Here is a 15,671-nt window from a genome sequence, read left to right as displayed (position 1 = left end):
GAATCTAAAAATTAGAGGGCACCAGCACCTCATTGTTTCTGGCTGATTTAATCAGGGGAATCGCATCTTCTCTTTATCCCCTCCTCTTTTTTCTCTCCCCCCCACCCCGCATCGTCTTTAACTGAAGATGAATTTGCCCTCCCCCTGTGCCCAAGCTTGGCTAATAGCATCAGAAGAGACCAGACATCTTCAGCCTTGCTCTGGGATATTCTCCTCTCGGCTGCCCGTTTCCGGACTGATTTGCAGCGGTTAATTGTTCGGCTGTCTGCACAGGCAGGACCAGCGGTGGTCAGGCTCGGAGGCGGCTGGACAACGTGCCTAGAAAACAGTGCCGAGCTCTCCTGGTTGTTTTAAAATTGCAGTTAAGTTCTTCAGGCTCCAGGTTTAGCTCTTTTGGTTCTGTGAAACGTGTGTGTGTAGCTAGAGAAACATTTACTGAGGAGGGGAAGGCAGGCGAGTAACTCCCCACCTTTTTTTGCAGCGTTGGGGATGTGCAGGGGGAGCGGAAAGAGCAGAGCAGGGAGGGACACTGGTGACCTGCGGGGATTGCCGGGGGTGAGGGTTCCCCCAAGGCAGAGATCTGCAACAGGCGCTGAGGACTGGCTGAGCGGGCTCGGCTGGAGTTGGGAACACGGGGATGGGGTGCTGCCCGCTCAACACCCGTATCTCGGTGCTATCGGCTGTCCCAGGCGGGAGATGTGCTGACGGCACCTAAAATAAGGGCAGCGAAGGGGACTGCTGGCAGCTGCTTCTCTCCCCGTGCCTTTGGACAGGACCCCAAGGGTGTTTGAGGGGTTAAAAGGTGTTGAATCCAAACCGGGAGGAGGAGTGAAATCAGTCCAAAGAGCCGGTGAAGAGGAGCTGGGGTCGGCTCCGGTAGTGGCCGAAGGGGGCAGAGGCAGCGGTGCTTGGGGCCCCGGGGATGTTAAATCCCGCGTTCGGGGCAGCCGCTCGCTCCTGCAGACGCCGCGCGGGGAGAGATTCTCCTAAGTCTGACACCTTCCTCCGACACGGCTCATCTCATGGCTCTGCACCGTCAGGGAACCCCGTCCCTCTTCCCACAGCCAAAAACCCTCCGAAAACCTGCCGGAGGTTCTGCCCCAGACCCTTCCTTTGGGAGCGGCTCTAAACTTTTCTGCTTTGCAAATGCACTCGGGTTCCCAGCCCTCCTCTTCAGAGATGCTGCGGTCAATAACTCACCAGGAGGCTGCTATTCTCCCTCTGCTTCCCACCCTCCCACTTGTCTCGGTATCTCTGCATTCATGCCTTTTTGGCCCTCCCTCGGCAGCGGGTGAGGAATAAAGCAGCGCTGGCTGAGCACGACGCAGGCTGCGCTAGGGATGCTGTGAGCCAGCGGAGGGAAGCCTGAATCACCGGCACCTCGAGGTGGGAGTGATAGATTTGGGCTGGGAGAAAGGCAGGACATCACACGTGCTTTGAGGAGTCAGGTGCTCACAGCCAGCTGGCGGTCGCCGGGAATTGGGCAACTCAGATCCTTTCTGCGCCTTTAAAGGGGGAGCTGAGAGCGATGGGGAGAAGAGGAGGGGCTCGCGGGAGCACAGGGGGATGCAGCGTTGAGCTGTAGCTGAGGGATGCTGTCAGGGACTCGTTCGTCCTGGAGAAACCCCTCCTGGAGGAGCATCTCTGGCGGGATCCTGTGGAGACGGAGAAACACTCAGCCTAGAAATGCCTAAAAATGAGCCTGGAAAGGCTCAGCTGGGTACCCCGTGGCGGGAGCAGGGGCACTGGCCCTTGCTGGGAGGACTCCAGCGCTTCCGCTGGCATCAACCGGGAGGGAGCCACTGCGGTCAGCGGGATCATCCCGGTTGATGCCCATCTGTTAGGGCAACAAGCGGCAGAGCTGGTTTGGTTGCCCTTATCCAGGGTCCTTCTCTTCCCTGTCCCCCCCAGCCTGCTCTCACGCACCCAGACCCTGTGCTGCCCACCAGCAGCCCACACCAGCAACGCGTGGCCGAGCCTCTGGCAGCTGCCCGCCCTGGGGGACTGGGCTCCCACGCTGCCGGGGACTGGCTGGGGCAGGTGAGGGCTTGGTGGCTTCAGCATCACTTCTTGGAGACAAGTTCTGAGCCCTCCCGGAGCTGGTAATGCTGCTTCGCTCATCTGGCGAACGCTACCAGAGAGGATGGGTGACCAACCTGGAAGTGTTGAGAGGAATAAAGTGAGGGTGGGAGCTCTGGTGGGGTCCATAGCCAATGTCCAGTGTCATCAAGGAGAGGCCTTGTGTCTTCGGGACTGCTGAACAAGGTCCAATTTATTTATAAACGGGGCCGAGAGGTATCGCAAGGATCCGTGGTGCTCCAGCAGCGGTTGCCGCCTTAGAGAAAGCAGCACCAGGAGGGAGCGCGCGGCGACTCGGGGAAATGTCTGGGATGGAAAGTCCAGGTCCTGTTTGGACCTCGAGCCTGAGGGTTTTGTTTCTGGGGGAATGGGGCGTGTGTGGACTGGTTCTGCGGCTCTCGGTGCAGAAAAGCCCCTTTCCAGCCTCTCTGCCCTCAGCTTCCATTACCGGACCTAATTCAGGCATGGGTTGAGACTGTTTTGGTGGTGTCGGGGTGGACGGCCTCTGGGCTCCCCTGATGCCTCCTGAGACGCCCGGGACGAGTCGAGCTGGACAGGCGCGTGCGGGGGGAGAAGGCGCTCGTGCCCGTTCCACGGCGACGTACGGATCAAGCGATCCGCTCGAGGTGACGGACCCCCGATAGTCCATCGCGGCCCTTTGCAGCCCGACGCAACCTGCCCACCGCCTCAGCCTGACCCGAGCCCACCGTGCGCCGCCGGGAGCCGATGATCCCCCCGCTCCCCTCCCCGGGCCGAGGCAGCGCGGCCCCCGCGGCCGGTCCCAGGGGGGGCACGACGGGCTGGGGGGCGGCGGGGCCCCGGGGCGGGCTGTCCCGGTGGGCGCAGGGAGGCGGGGGGGGGGCGGGGGGGGGGAAGCGGAGCCCGAGGCAGACGGAAATGTTTAAATAGTGCCTGCTGCATCCCGCAGCCCCGGCGCTGCGCTCGGCTCCGGTGCAGTCATTATCTGGGGAGCGGATGCCCGGGGCTCTATGGGGACCGCTAATGGGCCGATTCAATTTCAGCTGGATGACGCCACTTAGGTAAGCATTAAGAGCTCCAGCTCCGGGAAGGCGAGCGGCAGAGAGAGGGAGAGATGCTAACGGGCAGCAATAAATCCCTCCCTCCCTCCCATCCTCCACGCTGCCCCCATTCACAAGGAGCGCCGGGGAGCAGCCCGCATTCACAGCCCGGAGCCGGGCAGCCCTCCCGGGCTCTCCCTCGCTGCCCCCGCGGGCGGCCCGGCCCGGCCCCGCTCCCGCTCCCCGGGGCGCGGAGCACGGCGCGGTTGCGGGGCCGGGGGGGCGGGCGGTGCCCCGCGTCCATGCCCGCCGCCGGCCGCCCCTAGGCAGCCCCGCTCCGCTCCGCTCCGCTCCGGGCCGGCCGGTGTCCCGGGGCCGGGCTCGGCGCTCCGCGGGCGGATGGACCGGCGGAGGAGGCGGCGGCGGGGTGAGTCCGCCCGGCGCGGTTGCGGGACGGGGACACGCGTGGGGTGTGAGCGGCGGGGTTAGGCGCGGGTGGAGATCCCGGGGCCGGGGCCGCCGCTGTGTGCGCGGCGTGAGGAGGAAAGGGGGGGGTGTGTGTGTAGACACGCGTGGGCAGTGCGTGTCGAGGGGGCGGGGGTGCTGGACACGCGTGGGCTGTTTGCCGAGGGAACGCGGGTCCCCGGGCGCGCGCGGTCTGTGAGTGTGCAATGAAGCTGGGGGTCCTGGGCGCGCGCATGCAGCGGGGATGGGGGTCCTGGACACGCGTGGGGTGTATGCGATGGGGCTGGGGGCTAGGTGTGGGTCAGAGTCACGCGTGGGTTGTGTCAACGGAGGGGCTGAGGCGTCCTGGACGCGATCGGACCGCGTGGACGGCGGTGCTCGGAGGTCCTGGAAACGCGTGGGCTGTGCGCACGGTGGGGCTGGGGGCTGCGGGACGGATCCGTTTCCGAGCCACGCGTGGGCTGTGTTGCACGGAGGGCTGGAGGAGCCAGCACACGGCTGGTCCGTTCCAAGGGGGGGCTGCAGCCCGGATCCGGGCCACGCGTGGGCTGCGTGCAGAGCGGGGCTGGGGGGTGGGGGGGGATCGGCCTCCCGCCACCGCCCCGCTCCACCCCGCAGCACCCGGCGCAGGGTGCGGGGGTCCCTCCGGAGGGAAAAAGCCCTTCTCTCCCACCTGGGCGCCCCGTGCAGCCCGTCCCCGGCTCGCAGCCACCGCCGGCCTGTAAATCATTTGCTTTTACGATCCCTCCTCTGGCCCATTATCACACGAACTTTATATGTTTGGGGCTGCTGGCGGCCATAAAGCTCGCCCGGTTTCCGGGGCTGCCATGCCTGCCTCGCAGGCAGGGTGTGAGGAGGAGGAGGAGGAGGAGGAGGCTGGGGACGAGCTGCCCCGGTCCCCCCCGGGCGGGCAGGTAGGCAGGGAGGGGTGCAGCAGTGCTCGGGGATGGTCAGACCCGTGGGGGCCGGGATGTGGACTGGTTGGAGCCCCGCGGATCGGGCTGGAGCTGGGAAGGCTGGGAGCGAGTGGGGGGCACTGGGCTCCCCCCCCCCGGGGTGGGGGACGGAGTGGGGTCCCAGCTCCGGTCATTCAGTCCCTCTTCCCCTCCATCCCGCTCGCTGGATCCCACAGATCCTCAGGCTCACGTCCCCGTGGGTCCCAGAGGGAGCTTTGCCTCCCCCCCGCCAGCAAGCCTGGGTCCGTGTCTAACCCTGCGCCTGGAGATCCTACGCCCAGGAGCGCTGAGTGCTGGGGGTCCACCCAGGACCTGTCTCGCCCGGGATGCTGTGTCCAACCCCTGGACCCAGCTCCTGCGTGTCTGGGTTGCAACACGCTGCGTGGCCCCGTTGCCGGCTCCTCTCCGCCTGCTGTCCCCGCGGCTCTGTTCGTCCCGCCGTGTCCGCGGTGCATCTCCTCCTGCCCAGGCACGGCTCCCGGGTCTCCTCGTGTCTCCTGAGCTCCAGGTCTCGCATAGAGGATTGGGTGTAGCTGTACTGGATCTGCCCTTTGCTGCTCTTCATCTCCCAGTTCCGCTGCCTCCATCGCAGCGGGACCCTCCGCTGCCTCCGTCTCTCCCCTTGGGTCCCACCTGGGTTTAAATCCCACACGGGAACCTGACGGGAGTCTCGCTGGCCGAGTCCCAGTGCCCAAGTACTCAGCGCGCATCTTAGAGGTGACGGACACCCAGATGCGAGCAGCTCCTCCCTGGGTGTAAATCAGCATTGTCCCCTAACGATCCCACCCCAAGACGGGATCTGGGTCATGAGGGGTGTGGGAACCCACCGAGGCTGCTCTCTGCTCCCCTCTGCGTGGTCCTGGCTGCGGACTGAGATGTGTCATGTCTCGTCAGGGGTCCGGAGGGCTCCAGCTCACCAGCCTGTGCTTTAGTAAGACCTTCCCAGGTGAGGAGCTCAGTGGTGGCGCGTAACAGCTCACAAGAGGGTGTTTTGCCTCTGTGGCCCGTTCCCATCCTGGCACCGTGCTCGCAAAGCCTTCCCTGGGTCAGCCGTGCCCTCCTAATTCACCTTGATATTTCTGTTACACAAATTGGTGTCCAAACCAATTGTGGGTGTCCTGGGAGAGTGACTCATTCTCCGTCTGCATCTCCCTGGACGGGGCGAGCATCTCACTTCAGAGCACACGGAGGGGGTGGCAGGTGGGCTCCGTGCGCAGAAAAAACCCAAATCTCAGCAGATCAGTTGCCTTTTCTTTCCAGGGAAGGGGGATGGGAGAGGCCAGATCTTGCTTGAACAGTCAACGTAAGTTGCCTTTGCTTTTCCCTGCTCTTCAAGGTCAGCCTAGCTAATGAAAATCAATCTTCCCTCTGCCTCTCTCTGCTGCATGAGCAGATTCTACCTGTGGCCCCTCACCTACTTGAAAGCCTCCGCCGCCGCCGGCCGCCTGGCCTGCTGACCGTGTGCACGGCCGGTGGGGAGCTTCCTATCGAAACGGAGCCTTCCTGTGGGCCCGGGCACCGTGACAGTATCTGTGTCACTGGGGGATCACTCGTTTGATCTGCCAGAGGAGAACGGCTTTGTCCCGGGGAAGTTGGCCGAGCACGGAAAGCACGTATCCGATGCTGAAATCTGGGCTGGAGGCGCTGGGGGAAAGCTCTTCGCTGGGGGCTGGCATGCAACGAATGGCTTCCGTCCTCTGCGTGCTCCTGGGCAGCTCCGTTTTGCCGGCAGCAGAAGCGGGAAGTTTCTCCCTCCCTCCCTACTAAGGGCCAAGCTGCGGCTCCGTGGCAGACCCACTCCTGCCTGCCCCCTCTCCTCGCCCAGCCCCAGCCCCGCAGAGGCTTCACCCAGACGCCGGCGGCAGGGTCTGGCAGCCCCGAGGTTTTGGCGATGGTGCTGATGCCATGAGGCGGGGGGAGTTGTGGGACACGGGGGTGCTCCCTGCCCACAGCCCTCGGATGCTCCTGACCTTCCCTCTGGATAAAGCCGGCGCCGCTGCCAGCGCTGCAGACTCGGGGAAGTGCCATTTCCTGAAAACGACGGCGAACAGCATGGCAGCATCGCTGCAAGGAACAAGACGGGGCTTGCCTGATGCAAAGTCTGCTTTCCCTGCTTCACCCTGTGTTTGTGCCGGGCTTAAAGAGAAGCCCGCCCTCCTCGGTGTTCCTCACGGGGATAAATTCATTCCTGGGCTGTCACTGGGTCGCGCGTGGGAAAACAGGATGCTGCAGCGGGAAGCGCCGGGACTCGGGGAGTCTGTGGCTTGGCGTGTCCCTGGCCGAGCGTGTGTCTCATTAGTTGCAATTTATTGCTGATGCCGCCTGAAATTAAACGCGTTCAGTTCCCCTCTATCCCGGCGCCCCTGGGCGCGTACGAGGTACCGCACCGGGATGCTGAGCGGGGAGTGCTGGGAAGCCCCAAAACAGAGTCTCCTGCTCCGGAGGAGATGCCCTTCCCAGCTCTGTCACCGGCTCTGGCTAAGTCGCAACTTCAAATTTCCCCTCCTCTAGAGAGGGCCGGCGCTTTCCCCTGGGGAAGGAGAGGGAGGACAGATGGAGCCCATCAGTGCTGGCAAGGGGACGGGAAATCCTCTGGAAGGATGCGGGAAGGTCAAAAGTGTGGGGAGATGCTGTGTCCACCTGTTTCAAGGGACGGATCTTACAGCCCTTGCTTTCTGGACGTGTCCAGCCTCTCTCCCCAGGCACAGGAGTACTTTGAGTCTGGTTGTTGGAAATACCTTCGTTAGGAGCTCTCCAGCCAGTCTTTGCTTCCTGCTTTGTATGGATGGATCCATTATAAAATGTAACCCAAATGTTTTCTCTGTCTTCCTGCCCCATCCTTTAGGATTTTTAGATGTGCCCTGATGCCGCAGGGTCTCCTCGCTCCTGGAAATGCAGCTCTCTTCCAGTGTGGCTGAACTCAGCTGTGACGAGACGATGGACCCACCCGCTGAGGACTTCCAGCAGGTCCTGTCCATCGACCAAATCCGCTCCATCCGTGCCAGCAACAACTACGTGGAGAGACCGGCCATCTGCTTCCAGCAAGCCCGCTCCAACCCGTCCCTGTCGCAGCCACCGCACAAGCAAGAGTGGTCCCAGGACCGCCTGGTGTCTTCCACCTTCCAGGACCTGCACCGCAGCCACAGCCAACAGCACCAGATGCCACCTCTGCAGCAGCACATGAGCCATTCCAGCACAGCCAGCTCCGTCTCCCAAAGCACCACCGCCTCCGACCAGCGCCTCCTGAGCAGCCTCACGCCTTCCCACTCCGGGCACTCCCTCATCCGGACGCAGCCCCGGGCCGGCGAGCTGAAACCGGAGGAATCGCCGCTGAAGGGGGTGGCGGAGAAGCCCACCCTCCACACCGGCCACCTCTTCATCTGCGAGGAGTGCGGGCGATGCAAGTGTGCCCGCTGCACGGCCGCCCGCAGCCTGCCCTCCTGCTGGCTCTGCAACCAGCGCTGCCTCTGCTCCCCCGAGAGCCTCCTCGACTACGGGACTTGCCTCTGCTGCGTCAAGGGTCTCTTCTACCACTGCTCCACCGACGACGAGGACACCTGCGCCGACGACCCCTGCTCCTGCGGGCCGGGGTCCTGCTGCGCCCGCTGGGCTGCCATGAGCTTCCTCTCTCTCCTCATGCCCTGCCTCTGCTGCTACTTTCCTACCCTGGGGTGCCTCAAACTTTGCCAGCGGGGTTACGACGGTCTGAAACGACCCGGCTGCCGCTGCCAGAGCCACACCAACACGGTCTGCAGAAAGATCTCCTCCTCCAGCGGCACGCCTTTCCCCAAGACGCTGGATAAGCCGGTATGACCCTCCCGGGGAGGAGAAGCAGGCTTTACTCCTCTTCCTCCTCCTCCTCTCCCCTCCATCCCCCTTCTCCTTCGTCTCCCCTTTGCTCTGCAGCACTCCCCCCCTGCCCACCATCACCTCCCGGGAACGAGATGGGTGAAGTGGGGGTCCCCCGGTCCGGCAGGAAGGCGGCTGGCTGACCAGCTGGTGGGGGAACGGCGGTTTTGCACACCCCGGCGAGGGAGCGGGAGAGGCAGAGAGCTGCGGGTGCCCTCCATGGCCCTTCCCCGTGGGGAAGGGCGACCCGGGGCGGGGGGGGACGACACCTCTGGACTCTGCTCTCAGAGGGTTTGAGGACCTGCCGCTGCCCCACGGTGTGGTCCTTCCCGATGCGGGGAAGAGGCAGGTCGACGCATCCCCTGTGCAAGAGTCCTCCAGGAGCCAGACCTCCTTCCCTCTCTTCCTCTCTCTCTCTCTCCAGCACTTTTCGTGGGTGGTCTCTCTCCTCTCACATGGCAGTAGGTCTGCTTTCCCCAAAGCACCGGGGTGCCGTGGGGTCCCACCGGTGGCAGTGGCTTCCCTCTGGGCTTGGGAGTTGCTGGGAGAAGCAAGCAAGCTTCAAAATGAGGTGGCATCGTATTTTTCTGTCTCAAAGAGGAAGGGAAGGTGTGGGAAGCTTTAGAAACCTTCTGGCAGGGGAAGGAGCTATCGGAGGCAGCCCAGCCCACTCGCTTCTGCCCGACTGCAGCGAGGGAAAGGTCCCCTCTGGGATTTGGCTGAGAACAAGAAGCTGGTTTGAAATTGCCATTCATTTCTCAATGCCTTGAAGGACTGCCTCCAGAGCACAAACCCTGGCGGGATGGGAGCTGCTGCCCAGCTCCACCCCACCACCGAGCAGATGCCACAGGCACCGGCTCCGTGCTCGAGCCCCCGATCTGGTACCTTCCACCAGCACTGAATTCACTTTAAAAAAAAAAAACAAACCAAAACCAAACCACCCCAAACACAACTGCCAACAGCTGCCCCTCGCACTGCTCTTGTGTCAACTAGCACCGCTCCTGGGGACTTCTGCAGCTCCTGCTTTGGGCTGGAGGGAAGCAGAGAGCAGAAGGGGGTGTCGAAAGATGGGAGCCTGACCTTCCCTCCCTGCAGAAGCTGCCTTTGCATCCTCACCTCGCTTTCCTTGCCCGCCCCGGCGTGTCACGCCGACACCAGCGTCGCCCTGGCAAGCAAGCCCTGCCGGTGCTGCTGAAGGGTATTCTGCAACAGCAGACGCCGGCGGCAAACTGGAGATGGGTCCGAACCAAGCCCTGGGGCTGGACCGTCTGCAGACCAGAAGGAAATCTGGGTGGGGGTCAGGGCTGCATGGTTTACTTGCTGTGATGATGATAAGCCAAACCCTACGGTTGCGGGGAGTTCCTCCCGGTCCTGGACTCAGCCCCATCTCCTCTTGCAAGCGTGCGGCGCCGGCTCTCAGTTGTGACCCTGCTGGCATCGGTCAGGGCAGTTTGGAGCCGGGATGGTGTCCCAGGGCTCGGCTCTGCCCGCCTGTCCCTCCTCCGAGGTGTGTGAGCGCAGAGGGAAGCGAATGGTTCCTCCGGAGAAATATATGCAACACGTCCCTTGGCTTCCTCCAAGACCCCGCTGTCCAGGGCTCGTCCCTTCCCTCCGCCACCTCTTTGCGTAGAGTTCTGTGGATCTATTTTTGTATATATAAATATAACGTTAGGATGGCTAGGTCTATTACTAATAATATTCACGATACTGCTGTGAATGGTGCCAGGTGCGAGGTTTGGCTTCCTGGTGCACTTGCACATGCTGGAAGATGATTTCCCAGTCTGTTTATTGCTAATCCCAGACCTTTAGTTCCTAGGTAGTCGGGAGAGGGGGGGAAAGGGAGGTTTACAGATTGTCCTGGGGGGGGTGTCTGCTTTGCAGAGAGAGGGTGAGATTTAGTGCTGGCTGTGGGGGGAGGCAGGAGGTAGGCTCTCACGATGGGATTCCTCTTTCCATACATGTGCTATCTAAAAATCGCAGCTGATCCAAGCTCCCTCTGTCGCAGAGAAAAGCGGTTCCAGAGAGTGATTCATCCTGCTTGAAAACATTATTCATTAGATTGTGTTCTGGTGGTGCCTGTTTCCCTTGACCCAAATGGGACCCAAACGTTGAACTTGTGGTTCCTGTGGACGGGGAGATGAATCCCATCCCTGGTGGGAAGTTTGTGCCTGGGGCACGTTGCGGACCTGACCGAAATCCTCACCCTGATTTCACCTGGAGGGGTGGGCGTTGAGAGGTGCTTCCTCTGGCCAAAGATGGAGAGCCTGCTCCCATAAGCTGTGGGAATTCAGGACGATGCTCTGGGTTACAGTCGGGATCTCCCGGCATTCGGACGGGAGAGGGCTGCGCCTGTGCAGTTTGCACATCCTCTGAGGCCAGGCTCTGAAATCGCTTGGGTTTCAAGGCAACGCCCTTCTCAGAGCATGCCCCGTAGGTCCGTGTACCCCCATAAGATCGGTCCGTGTCTCTGTGGCAGCAGTTATAAAATATACTGCGAACATATTTATCCATATGCCAATAGTTGCTTGGCTCCCTACTTCCAAGCGATGCTGGGGGGAGAGACTTCCACCAAGAGGCACCCTTCCTTTTGAACACTCGGTTCACTTTTCTATTGGTGCTGATTAAACTCCTTCATTCCTAAAAAATGTCAAACTTTTTTAGGGAAAAATGGTCCCTTTTTCACTGAGGATTTGAGGAACTGTCTCACTTGAATGGGAATGTGAAAGAGTTCATTGAAACTTTTTAAAGAAAACTAATGAACAGAATTTTCCAACTTGCTCTACTTTGATTTTTTTTTTTTCTCCTCCTTTTTTTAAATGGATCCTACTTGTAAATTTAGTTACCACCTCTGTATCTTTGCAATTCATTGCTTCCTCTCCTGATGGTGGAATGACTCAACATGTGAGGCTTCATCATTTTCACAGCCTCCGAAGTCATGCAAGCACGGGGTGACCTCCCCCAGGTGCTGGAGCTGTAGGATGAGAAGATGGTTGTCCACATCCCAGCTCCCCAGAGCCAGTTTGGCTTGGCACTAGCACGGCGAGGCGGAGCCCTTGCACTACTATTGCAGCATATTTACCTTCAGTAGCTGGTAGGAGGCCAGGATGCCTGCCAGTAGCCTTCTACCTAATGGGCTTTTTCTGGGTCAGTGCAGAAGTCCCATTTCTACCGGGGAATCGTGCCATCGCCCGGGTGCAGGGCTGAGTCGTCCCTCCAGGTCTCTTGGATGTCTCTCATCTCCAAGAAATGACAAACCCGCCAGATGTATTTTACGAAATACGGGGCGCGTAGGAGGGAATTGGGGAGGAGGAGAACCCCGGATGGGTGCTGAGCGCTCTCAGACCAGCGCAAGGCTTTGGTTTGACTGCGCTGAGGGCAAAGCCACATCCCAGCCTTGCAGCCGCATGGGCTAGAGGAGTGCAGAGGTGTTGGCCCCCACCCCGCTCGTCGGTGGCTTCACGTGGGGTTCCCGCCTCCCACCCCGTCTGGGGGGCCCTCAGCGAGCTCCCACTCCTTGCTCTCAGCAGAAAGGACAGGTCGGGACTTGCCAAAAGCTCTCCGAGGAGGCCAGCTCATGGTTCACTGAGCTCATCTGGTGTCAGGAAGGCTGCGGGGAGCCTCCGATTGTGGTTTCTTTCCTGAGCTTTTCCTAACATCTTCAGACCAGATCCATCCTGCTCCCTCCCCACCTCCGGCTGCCAGATAGTTTGGTTTCCCTGCAGAGAGGACTCCAATTTTGGTTGGGGTTGTGAGCCCCTTTCCTGCCCCACCCTGTAATGAGTCAGATAACATCTGCTCCAGATGTTTGTTTGCAGCTGCTTGTCCCGGCAGTTTGGGTTTCTCTCTGTCCTGACGTGTCTTTTTGGTTTTCTTCTGGGAGAGTCGCATGTTGAGTCCTCCGTTTTCCCTGCACCCCTGTGAGTTGACAAGGATGGATCTGCTTTGCGAGGGAACGTTGCTCTGTGTTGTGTGTCTCTACCTGTTGTGGGCTCCTTTGCCAGGAAACATGCAGATTTAGGGCAGATTTAGACACGGAAAGGGAGAGTCAGGTGCCAAAGGAGCAGGAGGCAGGAGCTACTGAGCAGGACCTGAGCTCCCCCCGCTCTGTTCCCCATTCAGGAGCCTCCTCTTCCCACCCAGACCTCCAAAGCTCCGTCCACGCATGAGCTCCCACTGGTGCTTGCTTTCTCCAAGGCTTCCCTTGGTCCTGCTCCCCTCCTTCCCTACTGGCAAACGTGTGGTCAGTCCCAGCACTGGTAGGGGGGGGTCACTGGGGACTGAGGTGGAGTCTCCCTTCCATCCCAACTCTCCCAAACCTCCTGGTGGAAGGGCAGAAGTGGTCCTTGGACTGCTGTCCACTCGTCCCTGAGAAATCTCGGTGCCAGCCAAGTACCTCAAAGAATAGGGAGGAAGCTCTTTGGGACTCTCAGATTCCCATAAAATCCCATTGAGTTCGCTTTCCCCCATCCCCATGTGTGAACCCAAAGACTGGTGGGGAAGCGTCATCAACCAAAAGATGCCAAAGCTCAGAATTACGGTTTGTGAGCGGCTGCTTTAGTGCAATAAAGAGGGATGAGCGGAGGGGTGAGAGGAGCTGCTGCAAGCTTTGCACGGCTGGGCTGCACGGGGAAGGAGCACACCATGCCCCAAACTTGCTGTTTCCAGCACCCGCTTTGTTAGTTTGTTCTGTCTCTCGCCCTTGGGTGTTTCGAGGCTGGAGAAAGCTGGGAGGTCTTCAAATATCAGGAGGTTTAACTTTTAGTGATCGGCATGTGAAGAAAGTAGATAAGGGATGTACCCCCGCCCCAAAGCCCATTCTTGGTCTTGAATAGGATCCAGTTCAGGCTTGTCTCCTTCACGGAGCCCGCGGAGCCCAGACCTGCGGGATGCTTGCAGCACTTGGTGCTGCTGGTCGGCATCTGGTCCATGTGGGCCAAACTGGAGCTGTGATCTCTTTGGGCTCAGTCTGCTTCGGGGTGTTTCTCAGTGAGCATCGGGATCTCTTGCAAAGTCTTTCTCCCTGCTTGCGCAGGTGGGATCTGTTGTCCTGCTTGGGGTGATGTTGCAGAAGAATCCCCTGAGGGCTGAATCTCCAGGGGGGCTGCAGGCAGGAGGGACGCGGGACGGATGGGAAGAGGTGACACACCTCCGCGGGGCAGAGCGAACGTGCGAGTGCGGGGTGAGGGGAAGCAGTGCGAGGTCTCTCGCTGGGTCTCTCTCCTGCTGCACCTTCCTGCAGCATCCCAAAGGGCTTCAGCATGAGCAGGACCAAAACCACCCTGGTCAGCTGGCCTGGGCACTGGGAGAGGAGGTTTCTCACACCCTCTGTCCCAACGGCAGCATCAGCCGAGAGGTGTGTGGTCATCCTGGAGCCAGTCCCTGCCTTGCCCGTGCTCTGCCCCATGGGAGCCCCTTGCCCTGCCTTTGCCCCCCTGCCCATCCTTCGCGATGCTCTGCGGACCGGCTGCGGCTGCCGCGGGCTCCTGCTTCCCCGGGTGTCCTCAGCACAAAGTTCTCCTTAGAAGACGGATCACCCTGGGCTTCAAAGGAGAGTCTCGTACCAAGAACCGAAGCCTCTAATTCTCTGTTTAATTGGTACAAAGGCATTCTGTACAGTGTATAAAGAGGTCCCTCCCCCAGCTGTCTTTATTTGGGTTCCTTTCTATAAGGTATAATATATGTTTATAACCTGATGGCTGTTTTTTGACAATACTCTTGTACCTTTTAAGGGAAAAAAATAAAAAAACCCAAAGTATTTATTTGAAAAGTTTATTTTAAAGATAAGAAAAAAAAACCTATTTATTTTAATGCACCCTCTTCTGTTTGGTTTTCTTCTCTTGCAAAGCTAATAAATGTTACTGAATCACTGCTGAGATGAAAGAAGTAATTCTATGGGTGGCTTCACAAGCCCACTTAGAGCAACTATTCAATAAAAATATATATTAATTTTGAACGTGGTCTCATTCTTGTCTTCCTGATGGCCGGGGCATGACTCAGACTCCTGCTTCGGCAGGGCTCGTACTGGCTGTGGGGTGCTGGGTGGCTGGGCTTGCGCTGGCACGGACTGGGTGTTGGGGGCATCGTTTCTATCTCCATGAGATCTCCCCTGGTAGCCCTCCCCTGATGCTTAAGGAAAACCTCAAAAATCTCAGTGTGAGCTTCCCTGCTGCAACTGTCCCAGATCCTTAAGGAAGGAGCAAATAGGGAGGGACTGAGGTAAGAAGTTCCTGAGGTTTGGGGGATTTCAGTCACTCCACAGAGATTTCAACACATTCCGAAAGCTTCTTCTGCTGCCAGGAGAGATGGGGTGATGCCACAGGGCGATGGAGATCTGCAGGAGGAACTGCAGTTGGGGCACGGCTGTCTCTCCCCACCAGCTGCAGAAGGTACCTCGGTGCTGTGTTTAGCCCCAAAAGGATGAATCTGGGCCAAAGCACCAGCAGTTGCTGGATCAGGCTGGTGCCTCTGCTCTCCCCGTGCATATCACCCGCCAGTGTTCGGTGCACTTCTGCAGGCACAGGGCCCAGTAACTTCTTCTTGGCTCAAGGGTGTCTTCTACTTCTACTTCTACTTCTACAAGGGTGCCTAAAGCTCTTCTCTCACAAAGTCGGCGGATCTTTATTCAAGCACTTCCAGAGCATGAAGTCCCTCCGCACCGATTCGGTGGCTAATGAATCCCGTGGTTAGTGGCACCTCCCGTATCCCCATGTGAATTTGTTGGCTTCAGCTTCTAGCCCTTGAGTCTGGCTGAACCTTTTTCCTCTCGCTGCAAGGGTCCTTTCGTAGGATGGTGTTGCTAGGCTAGACCTGTGCTCAAGAGCCCTCTCAACCTTGGCGCTTAATTAAAAACACGCATTCTCCGTGTCTTTCCCCATAAAGCCTTTTCTCAGGTTGTTTTACTGGTCTTGGAGTCCTGTTTGTACCGTTGCTGGTACATGCTTTCCAAAATGTGTTCCGATGCTTCAGCCACAGCGTTGAGGATCTGCCTCAGGGTTGTGGAGTACAGATGTGAGTCCGATCCCTGCTGTGACTCGCTCTTCCCCTGCTTTTGAAACAAAAGATGGCTTTAGGCCATTTGTCACCCATTGGCTCTTTCCAGTGCCGAAGTCCCTCTTTCTTGGACGCAGTCAACCAGTTTCATTCCTAGATGCACAGCCTTCTTTTAACTACGTTAGAGCTGTTTTGGTTTGTATAGCACCACCTTCCCAAGCCTTCCCTGTCCTCACCAGTTCATGCCACCAAATCTTACTGGCATCTACGCATCTTTATCAGCTGTGGTCCTGTAAAGGAAGGGTGAAGGAGA

The 15,671-nt window shown here is 59.3% G+C and overlaps 1 protein-coding gene across 3 annotated transcripts; it reads left to right on the top strand.

The window, feature by feature from the left end:
- Positions 1-1,287: 1,287 nt before the first annotated feature.
- SPRY3 (sprouty RTK signaling antagonist 3) lies at positions 1,288-14,321 on the top strand. Of its 3 annotated transcripts, none has more exons than XM_075763771.1 (2): positions 1,288-1,386; positions 7,365-14,321. In XM_075763771.1, the coding sequence occupies exon 2, from the start codon at positions 7,412-7,414 to the stop codon at positions 8,330-8,332; it is 921 nt and encodes a 306-aa protein (XP_075619886.1). In that variant the 5' UTR covers positions 1,288-1,386; positions 7,365-7,411; the 3' UTR covers positions 8,333-14,321. The 3 variants fall into 3 exon arrangements, with proteins under 3 accessions (XP_075619886.1, XP_075619884.1, XP_075619885.1); XM_075763769.1 differs by lacking the exon at positions 1,288-1,386 and adding an exon at positions 2,960-3,119; XM_075763770.1 differs by lacking the exon at positions 1,288-1,386 and adding an exon at positions 3,148-3,525.
- Positions 14,322-15,671: the final 1,350 nt, after the last annotated feature.

The sequence above is a fragment of the Balearica regulorum genome, chromosome 11, assembly GCF_011004875.1.
Source record: "Balearica regulorum gibbericeps isolate bBalReg1 chromosome 11, bBalReg1.pri, whole genome shotgun sequence".
Classification (NCBI taxonomy): domain Eukaryota; kingdom Metazoa; phylum Chordata; class Aves; order Gruiformes; family Gruidae; genus Balearica; species Balearica regulorum.
Note: the sequence above shows the minus strand (reverse complement) of the source record. Positions and strands in the feature narration are given on the sequence as shown.

Bases quoted from the DNA above. Each gene is read 5' to 3' on its own strand.
- SPRY3 (XM_075763771.1), top strand. From the start codon at position 7,412: ATGCAGCTCTCTTCCAGTGTGGCTGAACTCAGCTGTGACGAGACGATG.